Source organism: Microcaecilia unicolor, chromosome 1 (genome assembly GCF_901765095.1).
Source record: "Microcaecilia unicolor chromosome 1, aMicUni1.1, whole genome shotgun sequence".
Classification (NCBI taxonomy): domain Eukaryota; kingdom Metazoa; phylum Chordata; class Amphibia; order Gymnophiona; family Siphonopidae; genus Microcaecilia; species Microcaecilia unicolor.
The window spans coordinates 574930830-574945407 of NC_044031.1; the positions used below are offsets into that span (position 1 = coordinate 574930830).

General features: G+C 44.4%; 1 protein-coding gene across 1 annotated transcript in view; it reads right to left on the reverse strand.

Annotated features, from left to right (window-relative positions):
• The window catches only part of TAF2 (TATA-box binding protein associated factor 2), a 377955-nt gene that overhangs the window by 43635 nt on the left and 319742 nt on the right, over nucleotides 1–14578 (reverse strand). Inside the window, exon 22 of the mRNA XM_030218511.1 lies at nucleotides 11269–11378. Coding sequence (XP_030074371.1) covers nucleotides 11269–11378 — 110 coding nt within the window. The remainder of the gene's footprint in view (nucleotides 1–11268; nucleotides 11379–14578) is intronic.

Sequence of the window (14578 nt, forward strand, 5' to 3'; positions counted from 1 at the left end):
CTAACCTATGTGCCTTTAAAGTGAAGCTGCTATAGCCTCCAACACCCCGGTTAACAACTGGCAAGCCAGGAACCACCTCCCGGCAGATTTTTCTGGAGCTCGAACAAGCTGCAGCCACCCTGCTAGGGGAGATAGAGAATACTGAAGAGGCAGTGGAGCTAGCTGGCCAAGAGGGCACTGTGAAAGTTTGAGTGCTCTCTATCTCCCCTGCTGGTTGATGGACATAACCCATACGTAATGGCTTCATCTGCTTGATGACAAGGAAAGAAGTGTTTTAACAATGCAGTTTTCTGCACTAGAAATGATTCCATATACAAGACTTGCTCATGTATCGGTATGGAAAGTGTGTTAAAATGAAGCAAAGGTTTACTACATTTGGAAGTAATTTTAGTGTGTTCAAGTTCACTTTATTTCTTGATATACCACCTATCACAACAACAGCTAAGTGGTTTACAACAACAAATTTATGTCTAAGTAGTTCATGAGAATAAGAAAAAGGGAGAAATAAAAGGATTTACAATACAGTCAAACTAAAAAAAAAGATAAAGTCAGAAAAAGCAGAAAGGGTATTTGTTGTGTGTTTCAGTCTGGCACTAAGGTCATCCCTCCCCTTATGGGCAGTATTGTGTTTTGTGTTTGATATACTGCCATTCACAATAAGTAACAGAGCATTTACAAGTTCTATAAAAATGCAGGAAACAGAACTCCATCAATTAACAGTATATTTTTCTTCAAGGAACTACGTATATGCTCATAGAATATTTGACAGAAAGATGGAATGGAACAATGGATCAACAAAATGCTGACTGGATAAACGCAAAGTTCTACTTGGTTCATAAGGGATCAAGTACAGTGAAAGAAATATTGGGAATCCAGAGGAATATATCTAGTGAAGGCATTCTGCTCTCTATAGGCAACCAGTGTTCTTCCTTGAGTAACAGAGTTACATGGTCCTATGTTTTGGCACTCAATATTATTTCTATGGTTTTATTTTGAATGATTTGAAGATGCCTCAAAAAAGAACCTTAGTGTTGCCACACTGGGACAGACCGTAGGTCCATCAAGCCCAGCATCCTGTTTCCAACAGTGGCCAAAAACGAAAACAGGAGGAGCATCTAAGTCAATAAGACCAAACAAAGTAAAGTAGAGGCTGAGCAAACTGGAGTTGTTAAGTAGAAAATGCTTTATTGATGCTGATATTGTGGGACCCAACACGGTCCGTGTTTCGGCGTCATGAAATGCCTACATCAGAGGTCAAATAAGTAATTTCTCAGGAAAAACCTTTATTCTAAATCAGTCAGGAAATAACAAACCAAGGAACTGTAATAAATCCAAACAGATAGATCGACACTAACAAACTGCAAGATTCCAAAACAGTAAAATAGATTTTATGCTGTTTATCCTAGAAATAAGCAGTGAATTTTTCCCTAGTCCATCTTAATAATGGTGTATGGACTTTTCTTTTAGGAAGTTATACAAACCTTTTTAAACTCCGCTGAGCTAACTGCTTTTACCACATCCTTTGCCAAAGAATTCCAGAGTTTAATTACACACTGAATGAAGAAATATTTTATCTGATTTGTTTTAAATTTACTACTTTTTAGCTTCATTGTTTGCCCTCTTGTCCTAGTAATTTTGGAAACAGTAAAGAAGCGATTCACATTCTCATTTTTGTTTTACATTCCTTTTCTAATTTATTTATTTATTTGTTACATTTGTATCCCACATTTTCCCACCTTTTGCAGGCTCAAATAATAATACCTAACCTTCTATTTGATTTTTTAGCTGCCGCTGTACACTGAGCAGAAGTTTTCAACATATCATTAAGTAACACCTTGATCCTTTTTCCTGGGTGGTGACTCCTAATGTGGAACCTTGCATCAGCTAGCTTGGGTTCCTCTTTCCCACATGATTCACTTTTGCGCTCACATTAAACGTCATCTGCCATCTAGATGCCCAGTCTCCCAATCTCATAATGTCCTCTTGCAATTTTTCACAGTCCTCTTGCAACTTAACAACTCTGAATAACTTTGTGTCATAAGCAAATTTAATTACCTCACTAGCTATTCCCATCTCTAGATCATCTATATAATAAAACTCACCCTCAACATTCTGAAGACACTGACGTCACTGAAGCCAAGCCACTGACGTCACTTCCTTCATGAAGGGTTCATGGTGGTGAAGCCACCGAAATCACCAAGTCTCTGGGCCCCGCCCTTGCGTCAAACATGATGACGTCGAGGGCGGAGCAATGGCGTCACACATCGAGGGCGGAGCAATGGCGTCAGTGGCTTCAGAATGAAGAAGGAGATGAAGGTGCGTTGACGAGGTGCGGAGCAATGGTGTCAGTGGCTTCACAACAACGAAGGGGTGGGGGGGGGTTGGGGAGGAAAACCTTGCTAGCGCCCGTTTCATTTGCTCCAGAAACTGGCCTTTTTTACTAGTTTATAAATATGTTAAAAAATAGCTGTCCCACAACAGACCCCTGGAGAGCCCCACTACCTACCCTTCTCCACTGAGAATACCGACCATCTAAACCTACTCTCTGTTTTCTATCTTTTAACCAGTTTTTAATCCACAACAGGACATTACCTCCTATCCTATGACTCTCTAATGTCCTCAGGAGTCTTTCATGAAGTACTATGTAAAATGCCTTTTGAAAATCCAGATATACAATATCAACCAGCTCACCTTTGTCCTGAATATGTAGTACTTGGAAAAGGGAATTCTATTGTATTATCTGTTATATGAAGAGGCCTGATTAAGGTGGTTTCTGCATCACAAGAAAACATAAAACAGAAAGCATTCTTAAAACTCACCACGGTATCAAACCTCTGCAGCCCATCCCTAGAAATCCTAGCGTTTACTATAAGTGATCCTACCCTCAAGGGACACTCTGGTGGTCATTACTCTATAGATCACCTGGCAGTTGTGCCAAAGCCAGAGACGATTTCACACAATTCATTTCCAATATATGTACTACCTACTCCAATGTACTGCTCATAGGAGACAAATATTCACCTAGACAATCAAAATGACCAACATACCCAGGAAGCCCTCTACTTTCTAATGTCCTGGAATATTCCCAAACCAGTCAGGACCTCAACACACAGTAAGGGCCAACAAACTACATCTCTTCATGCACAAACTATCGTTACACAATGGCATATTCATATCAAGCATCACCTGGTCGCCCATACATACCCTGGTCAGACAACAACAAACTTAATTGCATCCTAAAATGGAAAGAAGTAACAACGAAAACTCAGCCAATCAAGATTCCCACATGAGGTAAGATCAAAGCTTCTGAATTTTCGGATAAAAACCCAACTTATCCACCACTGGAACCCAAAAATACAGACTTCCTCAAAAACTGGAACCACCGGAGTGAGGCCATAATAGATGAAATTGCCCTTATACAACTGAAAAACAAACGTAATCATCAATCATCCCCCTGGTTTAATGAACAGCTACTGACCACAAAAAGACTCTGCAGACTAGAGAGAAAATGGGTCAAAGAATGACACATGGAGACAAGCAGTAAAGGCTACAAATACCTTATCAAACAATAAAGCGAAGATACTTACCTGTAGCTGGCATTCTCCGAGGACAGCAGGCTGATTATTCTCACAACTGGGTTGACGTGCGGGAACAATAACAAAAAGAAAAAATTTTGCAAGAATCTTCTGGCGCGCGAGCAGCGCGCATGCATGGACTGAATTCCTGGCCATTGCGCGACCGCATTCTTCAGTTAAGTTCTAAAGCATAAAGAAATAAAAGAACTCCAAGGGGTGGGCGGGTTTGTGAGAATAATCAGTCTGCTGTCCTCAGAGAATACCTGATACAGGTAAGCATCTTTGCTTTCTCCGAAGATAAGCAGGCTGAGTTGTTCTCACAACTGGGGAATCCCTAGCATCCAGGCTCATGGAAAACAATGAACTTTGGTCAATTAGGCCTCGCAACGGCGAGGACAAAATGTAGATTAACCTGAAACTATATACAGCTAGCTGAGAGTGCAGCCTGCAACAGAATAAAACGGGCCTAGGTGGGTGGAGTTGGATTCTAAACCCCAAACAGATTCTGCAGCACCAACTGCCCAAACCGACTGTCACATCGGGTGTCCTGCTCAAGGCAGTAGTGTGATGTGAATGTATGGACTGAAGACTACGTTGCAGCCTTGCAAATCTCTTCAATGGAGGCTGACTTTAAGTGAGCCACCAACGCAACCATGGCTGAAGGGCTTCGTCCGCTCCACATAAAAGGCCAACGCTCTCTTGCAGTCCAAGGTGTGCAAACTGCTTTCACCAGGGTGGGCATGAAGATGGGGAAAGAATATTGGCACGACAACTGACTGGTTCAGATGGAACTCCGACACCACCTTCGGCAGGACTACTCTGTTATGATGAAACTTAGTATAAGGTGCATCCACCACTACTAGGGCCTGAAGCTCACTGATCCTACGAGCTGAAGTGAAAGACACCAAGAAAATGAACTTCCAGGTCAACTACTTCAGTTGGCAGGAATTCAGTGGCTCAAAAGGAGCTTTCCTCAGCTGCGTGAGAACGACGTTGAGATTCCATGACACTGGTGGAGGTTTGACAGGAGGTTTTGACAAAAGCAAAACTCTCATAAAGCGAACAACTAAAGGCTGTCCAGAGATAGGTTTACCCTCTACACATTGATGATAAGCACTAATTGCGCTGAGGTGAACCCTTACGGAGTTGGTCTTGAGACCAGACTCTGACAAGTGTAGAAGGTATTCAAGCAGGGTCTGTATAGGACAAGATAGAGGATCTATGGCGTTGCTGTCACATCAAATGGCAAACCTCCTCCATTTAAAAGGGTAACACCTCTTAGTGGAATCTTTCCTGGAAGCAAGCAAGACCCGAGAGACACCCACCGAAAGACCCAAGGAAGCGAATACTATGCTCTCAACATCCAGGCCGTGAGAGCCAGGGACTGGAGGTTGGGATGTAGAAGCGACCCCTCGTTCTGAATGATGAGGGCTGGAAAACACTCCAATCTCCACAGTTCTTTGAAGGACAATTCCAGAAGAGGGAACCAAATCTGATGTGGCCAGAACGGTGCAATCAGGATCATGGTTCTGCGGTCTTGCTTGAGCTTCAGCAAAGTCTTCCCTACTAGAGGTATGGGAGGATATGCATACAGAAGGCCTGCCCCCCAATGTAGAAGGAAGGCACCTGACTAGTCTGTCATGGGCCTAAAGCCTGGAACAGAACTGAGGGACCTTGTGATTGATTTGAGTGGCAAAAAGATCCACCGAGGGGGTGCCCCACGCTCGGAAGATCTTTCTGGCGACAGCCATGCTCAGTGACCATTCATGAGGTTGCATTATCCTGACTGTTGGCCAGACTGTTGTTTAAGCTGGCTAGATAAATGGCTTGGAGAAGCATGCCATGACGGCGCACCCAAAGCCATATCTAGACGGCTTCCTGACACAGAGGACGAGATCCAGTGCCCCCCTGCTTGTTGGTACAGTACATCGCAAACTGATTGTCTGTCTGAATTAAGATAATTTGGTTGGACAGCTGATCTTTGAAAGCCTTCAGAGCGTTCCAGATTGGTCGGAGCTCCAGGAGGTTGATCTGAAGACCTGCTTCCTGGAAGTACCAAGCTCTTTGAGTGTGAAGCCCATCCACATGAGCTCCCCACCCCAGGAGGGTTGCATCCGTTGTCAGCACTTTCTGCAGCTGAGGAACTTGGAATGGTCATCCACTGGTCAAATTTGGCCGGATTGTCCACCACTGAAGAGAATTCCAAAAGTTGGTGGACAGCTGGATGACATCTTCTAGATTCCCCGCAGCTTCATACCACTGGGAAGCTAGGGTCCACTGAGCAGGTCTCATATGTATATGTGCCATGGGTGTAACATGAACTGTGGAGGCCAAGTGCCCCAAGAGTCTCAACATCTGCTGAGCTGTGATTTGCTGAGGTGCTCGAACCATGGACATCAGGGACAGAAGGTTGTCTGCCCATGTCTCAGAAAGGTAGGTCCGAACTGTCCTCGTGTCCAGCAGTCCTCAAATGAACTCCAATTTCTTAACAGGAGTGAGATGGGACTTGGAGTAATTTATTACAAACCCCAGTAGTTCCGGCAATTGAACAGTCATCGTATGGACTCCAGAGCACTGTTCTCCGAGGTGCTCTTCACCAGCCAATCGTCGAGATAAGGGAACACATGCACTCCCAGTCTGCGTAGCGATGCTGCGACTACTGCTAGGCATTTTGAGAAAACTCTTGACAAAGTCGCCAGGCCAAAAGGCAGTACGAAGTACTGAAAGTGCTGCGTTCCCAGCCGGAAGTATCGGGATGTGTGTGCAAGCTTCCTTTAAGTCCAGAGAGCATAGCCAATCATGTTCCTGAATCATGGGAAGAAGTGTGCCTAGGGAAACCATCCTGAACTTTTCTTGAACTAGGAATTTGTTCAGGGCCCTTAGGTCTAGGATGGGACTCATCCCCCCTGTTTTCTTCTGCACTAGGAAGTACCTGGAATAGAATCCCAGCCCTTCTTCCCCCCTGGTGGAACGGGTTTGACCACATGGGCCTGTAGAAGGGTGGAGAGCTCCTCTGCAAGTACCCGCTTGTGCTGGGAGCTGTATGAATGAGCTCCCGGTGGGCAATTTGGAGATATGGATTCCAGATTGAGGGTGTATCCTAACCGGACTATTTGAAGAACCCACTGGTCGGAGATTATGCGAGGCCACCTTTGGTGAATAAACATTAACCTCCCCCTAATCGGGAAGTCATCCGGCATGGACACTTTTACTGTGGCTATGCTTTGCTGGAGCCAGTCAAAACCCCATCCCCTGCTTTTGCTGGGGAGCAGCAGGGGCATTTGGCGCACGCTGTTGATGAGAACAAGCGAGCTGTGGCTGAGCCTGAGTAGACTGGCAGGCCACCAGAGTGTACCTACGCCTAGCATAGGAATACGGAGTACCTCGCGACCCCCCCCAAAAAAACCTCCTAGATGAGGAGAGTGTAACAGAAAGCACCCGGCAGGAGAGAGAAGCCATAGAATCCGTGTGCTTCTTGATCTGGTCAACCAGGTCTTCCACCTTCTCTCCGAAAAGGTTATCCCCCTGGCAAGGTACATCCGCCATCCTCTGCTGGACCGAATGGTCTAGGTCAGAGATTCACAGCCATGAGAGCCTGCGCATAGCTATACCTTGAGCAGAGATTCTGGATGCCACATCAAAAGTGTAGTAAGCGCCCCTGGCCAGGAATTTACGACATGCCTTCTGCTGCCTGACCACCTGGCGAAAAGGCTCAACCTGCTCCTGAGGGAGGGCATCGACCAAGGTAGACAGCTGCCTCACCGAGTTCCACATGTGGATGCTCATGAACAGCTGGTAAGGCTGGATACGGGCGAGCACAGTGGCCTGATACATCTTCCTCCCCAAAGAATCCAAGATCCTACCTTCTCGGCCTTTCAGGTGGAGGGGAAGGATCAGAGGGAATACCAAAGGACTCATCGGAGGAGAAGTACCTGGGATCTTCCTCTGACTCCCACTTTCCGATAAAGCACCTCCCTTAGGAATGTCCGAGATTGAGCCTGCCTCAACGCCGAAGATCGACGTCTTCAATGGTGGTGTTGAGGGGCCGACGCATGGATGGACTGTGGTGAAGCTTCCATCACCGACGTCGATGGGGAGTCAGGGACACCAATATTAGGGACATCTCCGCAGGTGACGGGCCAGACGCAGCTGCAGCAGATGGCATGGCAGGCACCAGCACCCCTGACGCCGAACCAGACTGGAGCAGAAGTCCTTCCAGAAGTTCTGGAAGTAGGGCCTGGATGCGCTCGTTGAGAGCCATCATCAGGGAAGGCTGCGGGGCCGGTGGAGCAGTCAGTGGCAGAATTGGTTGTGGCTCGGGAGCAGGAACCGGACTGCTGGGAGGCCGATGTGTCGGTACCTCCTGTATGGAGGGGGCACAGTCCTCCCGGTGCTGACGCTTCTTGGGTGCTGAATCCTTTGACGCCCTAGAGCTCCCGGGCACCGTGTGTCGAGGGGGAATGGTGACGGTGCTTCTTAGCCTTTGCTCTATGCACATCACCAAGGCTCCTTGTTGTCAACGAGGACAACATTGGATCCTCATGTCGCCTCGGGGTTGGGTCCGACAATGGACAGTCCTGGAAGGGGGGGGGGGGGGGGGAGCTGCACTGCAGGAGGCCTTGAAACAGGTGGAGACCCACTTGATGCCTCACTGCTCCCAGCGTGCCCTCTCAGCAGCCATGCATACCTCTACTCCCGATGTCGATGCGTCCCTCCATGTTGATGTCGACTCCGCCGACCTCGGTGCCAATACTGACGTTGAAGGACCGGACTGAGCCCCAAAAACTTTCACTCTCTGGGCTTCTCAAGCAAGTTGGGTCCTTTTCTTCATACGAAGACAAAGGGCACAACGAGCTGAGCTATGGTCGGGCTCAAGGCACTGGATACACCGGGAATGAGTATCTGTACTTGAGATGGTCCGGTTGCACCGAGTACAACGTTTGAAGCTGCTGGAGTCTTTGATGAGATGGAAGGAAAAACCGCACCAGCAAAATCAAACGGCTCGATTGTGCCAAGAAAAAAGGGCACAAAAAAGGAAAAACCCGACTGCGCTGCCTGAAACAGGGCCGCTGCAATAAAGAAAGGAAACTTCAACTGGGAAAAAAAGCAAACTAAAAAAATGTAAAGGAATGATGATTTTTTTTTTTTTAACAAATGAAAACAAAATGAAATGTAAAAACTGAAGAAGAAAGAAAACACTTTAGTGAGGGCTCTTTCCCAGGCACTAAAAAGGAGAAACATTAAAACAGTGTCGCTCCTCACGAAGAAGAAGAAAAAAACTGAAGAACGCAGTTGCATGGTGGGCCAGAAGGCTCTGGCAAAATTTTTTCTTTTTGCTATTGCAAATGCCGGGTCCCAGGTTGACGCGGATGTTGACCCAGTTGTGAGAACAACTCAGCCTGCTTGTCCTTGGAGAAAGATGCATCCTAGGATACTGAGGAAGCTCAGAGATGTTCTGGAAGTGAATTGAAGGATCTGTTCAACAGATCATTGGAGACAGTCAGAACTAGAAATGAGCAGTCATTGTCCTTTAAAAAAAGTGATAACAGAGAGGAGGCTGGAAGTTACAGGCCAGTTATCTCAACTCAGTGGAGAGGAACAAGAAGAAATACAAGAAAAACAAAAAAGCCAGAGGTACCCCTTACCTATCTTACAGCACTCAAAACTACCACTAACCAACCGTCTGTCCCTTGCTGTTATTTGGCAGCTTGACCCCTAGTGAAAGAATACCACTAGGGATCAGAGGCACTATTTTGAAAATGGGTGGTCAATGGAGAAGGAGCAGCTGGGGATGGTTTCTGCTCGTCACTAGATCTTCAGTAAATTCCTCAGTAATATCTTGGGGAGGGTGAGTTCTGGGTCTGGGAGGTGCTTAGATGTTGGGGGGTTAGGTTCCATTGACTTTTGCACCTGACCCTACAAGCTGGCACTTGCACATACTTCTGTGCAATTGCAAAAGCTGGTGTTTATTTCTTCATATAGACTGGTTTCCCATTGTAAAATAGGAAGCTTATATCTAACTAGTAAAAAAGGCCCGTTTCTGACACAAATGAAACGAGCGCTAGCAAGGTTTTCCTCGGAGTGTGTATGTTTGCGAGAGTGTGTGTGAGAGTGAGTGTGAGAGAGAGAGAGAGAGTGAATGTGCGAGTGTGTGTGTGTGTGTGTGTGACAGAGAGAGAGTGACTCTGGGTGTGAGTGTGTGTGTGAGAGAGTGTCCTCTGGTCTCAGGATCCCCTTCCCCCTCTCAGGTCTGAGGACCGCCTCCTCCCCTCTGTAGCAGAAGGTAGATTTTGAGCGTGGCTTAGTTATTGTTTTGTTGGGGAGTGTGTGAGTTGCATGACCAATCAGTGCTGCCATTTTCGTGTTGGGGGTTTGTCTGGGGGAGGGTACCGTTGTTCCACATAATTGTATGTGTTTCTGTTGTTTGTGGAGGGGTTGAGGGTCAGAGGGTGTGTGTGGGTGATTGAGGTACATAGGTGTGTGTGTGTGTGAGTGACAGAGATGCTATCTGTGCATGGCACAGTGTGTGTTTGTGTGTGTGTGAGTGAGATAGATGGTTTTGGGTGGGAGGGAGGGAGTCTGGTGGAGCTGGGTAACTTGTGTGCTTTCGCTCTGGGGTCTGCCATTGGAACTCAGGCTGTCCTCCTTTATAGCAAGATTTTTTTTTTCTTCTTTTAAAAAGAAGGGAGCAGGGGGGAGGAAGAAGACGCTATCATCTCCTATACTTGCTTGACACCCATCTATATAAATAATTCTCACCTCCAACGATGTGAAGCTCCGAGATCACGTGTGCACTGTTAGTGTTGATGACCGGCATCGCGATTCCTTGGGAGCTAATAATTCTCACCTCCAACGTTGTGAAGCTCCGAGTTCACGTGCGCACTGTTGTTACTGTTGATGACCGGCATTGTGATTTCTTGGGAGCTATGTGCTTGGGGGGAGGGGGTTGGGTGATGCACCGAGGAGGGGGGCGGTGACAGCTGATTTGTAGGCAGGGGGAGGAGTAGGGAAACATGTGGCCCCTGCGTGCCTCGCGGTTTTCTGTGGTTTTGCATTCATCCGACCTTCTTTGCGACTCGTGCCTTCCCCGCCCCACCGTTGACGTCATCGCGTTTTGACGCGAGGGCGGAGCTACACTGCAGCCTATTCAGTGAGTGTCAGTGCTCCGCCCTCGACGTCATAATGTTGTGACGGGAGGGCGGGGCACACACTCATGGGGAAACAGCGATCTACACCACCACGGAAGTTGGAGACTTTGCAGCTTCCGGCTTCATTAGAACGTTGGGGTTATGAATTATGTCTGGATGGGGCGTGGCTGAGGGTGGGTCTATGAGTGACAGTGAGTGGTGCTGACAGCCTAGCCTACCAACAGTACAGGGGCTTCAGTGTTTCCCTGCCACAGAGTGAGCTTCAGAACGTTGGAGGTGAGAATTATTTATATAGATCTTTTTGGAATGCCCAAAACATGCCCCTGGCATATACCCTTTCAATCACTGCATGGCAGGGAGTTAATAAAGCGCAAATAGCAGCTTTATAAAATTTATTTGATGTGTATGCGCTCTATACATATAAATTGTATTATTTACATATATAGATGCCTCAAAACCTACTGTCACTCTGTGGTAAATATGCCAATTTCTAGGAAAGTAGTGCAAGAAAGCAATATCAAGTCAAAGTTCTGAACAATACAAACCTGAATTCATAAGTTTCCAAAGCTGATCAACCAGATCTTCATTACACAAGGGTGACTCCATATTTTTTGTAAATGGTGGATTCTTTGTTAGCATGTGAAGGATCTTATGTCTGAGATAAAATCAAAAACATTTTTGTTAATCTGTTTTTATATTGTTACTTCGTTTGCTACTCAGATTCTTAAGAATTTTGGCTGAGCAAAATAAAGGAATAATAAATTATTGTACAAGAAAATTCTTCATGCCAGCCCATTTAATAATAAATATCTAGTAAATATACCAAAGATTGAAACTGTACAGAAAATATTAACTGCCCTATTGCCCAATAGTGGATCAAAGTTTATAAAAGGAATAGTGGAAACATAAATACAGTCTAGTCTGCCCAATTTTTCTGTCTTCAACAAGATGCAAACACTGTTCAACTGTATACTTTATCTTGGTATACTGTGGTGGGTTACTTCTGGAATTTTGTTGGTATCCTTACCCTTTTCTAATGTTTTTTGGGCAAAGCGCTAGATAGCTACTGAACAATCATTTCTGGGACTATATAGAAACAATTCTACTTATTTTATTTATTAAACCCTTTCCCAGAAAATAGCCTGCCCAAATGCATACATAAAATAAATAAAATATAAAGAAAAAAGAAATCCAATGGGAGAGACAAAATCAAAGTCCACTATAGTAAGTCAATCCTACTATATCATGAACAGGTTTGTAAGTGCATACACCACACCGTGTCTTAAAGAACCTTCAATGATGCTAAATATTTTTACGATAGGGTGCAGAGAGTTCAGTATGGGCTGTCTCCACAGCCGAGCTGATCTTAGTGAGTCTGGCTGCAAAGTGGCTCACTAACACTAACATGTTCCATACATCATTTTTTACTCTTTTGCATGTCACCCCATTTTTTTTGTGTGAAATACAACTTTAATCAAAATACTAACGTGAAGTGTATATCCAAACAAAATTAATAAAACCTGTTGGTATAACTTTAGGAACCCTAATTAATATAATATAACTTCGGTCAGTAAGACCACATGAAAACTGCAAAATATGCACTGGAAAACAGACAAAAGGAAACCAACTTATCTGAATCCTGATTGATTCTATTTCATAAGTCTTCAAAAAAGTTTCCTGAAAATGTTCCACGTCCAACAGAAATTTCCGTTTCAAAAAGGTCTTCATCAGGGATGCCAGTGCTGTTTATCTTAAAGGTCATGACTCAATGCTGCCAGCTTTGGATAAGCGTCTTTTTAACATGAGCATGACATTGATTATGTACCAACAACATCCAATCAAAAATATCCTGAGAAAACACTGTCCAATCCGAGAATGCATCTAATTAAACTTTATTAAAAAAACCTCTCCCTTAATTAAATAATGGCATTCCATTCTATATCTTCATTTAAGCCACCCGGGACTACTGTTTTTACCTCAAATATCCAGTATTGCTCCCGTAATGCCAAAAAAGCATCACGATCACCCTAGAAACATGCAGTAACTTGTTCAATAATTAGCCACTGCATGGCTGCAAAGTTGTGTCCTTGTTCAATACAATGAGATACCATTGGGGCTATTGTTGTTCTATTTTTTTTAGCCTACTCCGATGCTCATTAAGATGTTGTCTAATAGTTCTACTGGTACGTCTTACATAAATTTTTGGGCAAATAATTACATAAATGACATACTTTGAAGAGCAATCCATGGATGTTCTTAAATTGTAAATCTTTAAAGTTTGAGAATGTTGCCATATATTGCCCTCTATTGACACAGGGCATGCTTTGCAGCGTCCGCAAGGTTTATGACCCTGTAAATTGACACCTTTAGTTTTTAGATCAAACAAAAAATTAGAGTACACCAGATGGTTAGACAAGTTCTTCCCTCTAGAATACGCTATGCAGGGACCAGTTTGAAAAATGTCATGTAATTGAAGCACATGCCAGTGCTTGTATATACTTTGTGCAATTAAAGCTGATTTATTTGTATGAGATAAGACACAAACCTGTTTTTCTTGAGATTTTTTTGTGCATACTTAAGAAGCAATTCTGGATTTGCGTATCGTGCCACACAATAAGCTTGTTTCACCACTCTATGTGGATAGCCCTTCTGTAAAAAACATTGTCTCAAAATTTTAGCTTGTTGATGGAATTCTTCCAATGTACTGCAGATGCATCTAATACGTAGAAACTGACTTAAAGGTATCGCTTTCTTTAAATGACGCGGATGACAACTCATATATTGCAAATAATTATTTGGTCTGTATTTTTTCGATACACCGTAGTTGTTAATTGGTTGTTGTATCTCAAAACATTCGTGTCCAAAAAAGTTATCTCCTTGTCACTGAAAGTATAGGTGAACTGCAGATGTTGATCCAAATTGTTTATCCACCTTATAAATCCACATTTATGTTGCACGAAAAAGCAAATCTTCTATATTAGAAGAATTAGCAAAGAACAACTTTACTTGAAGGGAACGCACAATACGTGCCAGATCTCTTCTGGCTGTAAAAGGATCATATCTGACAGAGGGAATGAATGAGAGTTCTATTTGTGCTGAACATAATTCAATGTCCGAGATGTTAACAATTAAAACAAGTCTTGGGGCTGTGTGACTGTGTTTGAGGACGCTCCCTGTCGTCCATCCAGTATCTCACTCTTCCTCTGCGTTTGTAATTGCGTGTATTTCTCTGATTGGAAAAAGAGTCTTGCTGAAAATGGGGCTTATTATAAGCAGCTGGTTTAAATGTTTGTGACTCACCGTCACTACCACTGCTTGAATTGTGATCATCATTAATTCAACATTTCCTGTCTCCCACTCACACCCACACACTCCCCCCCTCAACTAAGTACAAGAAAATCTTCGCCTCATCCTTCCGCTACTGGAGTCCTAAACACTGGAACGCTCTACCTCGCCACCTTAAAGCTCAAGTGGACCATGCCCTCTTCAAGAAGTTGTTAAAGACCTACTTCTTTGCCAAGACTTACTCCCCAAATTACGCAGTTGATTGATGCACCCCTTGTCCCTTACCCCGCCTAGCTCACTGTTAGGTTTTCCTCCCCTATTTTCTTCTTCTTTATTTTCTTAAGCTTTTAACCTTGTTACTTTTACTTAACTTCTGTAGGCCACATTGCACCTGCATGAGTGGGAAAATGTGGGATATAAGCAACCCATAAATTAATTAAAGCCCTCCGTCGATGTATGTCTCTGCTCCTTCTCCTTCTCTGTTTTAGATTTATTCAACCAAGAATAAATCGATCCCTGAGAGTAATCTTGGGCATCACGCTGAAATTTTTTTATTTTGTTTTAACTTAT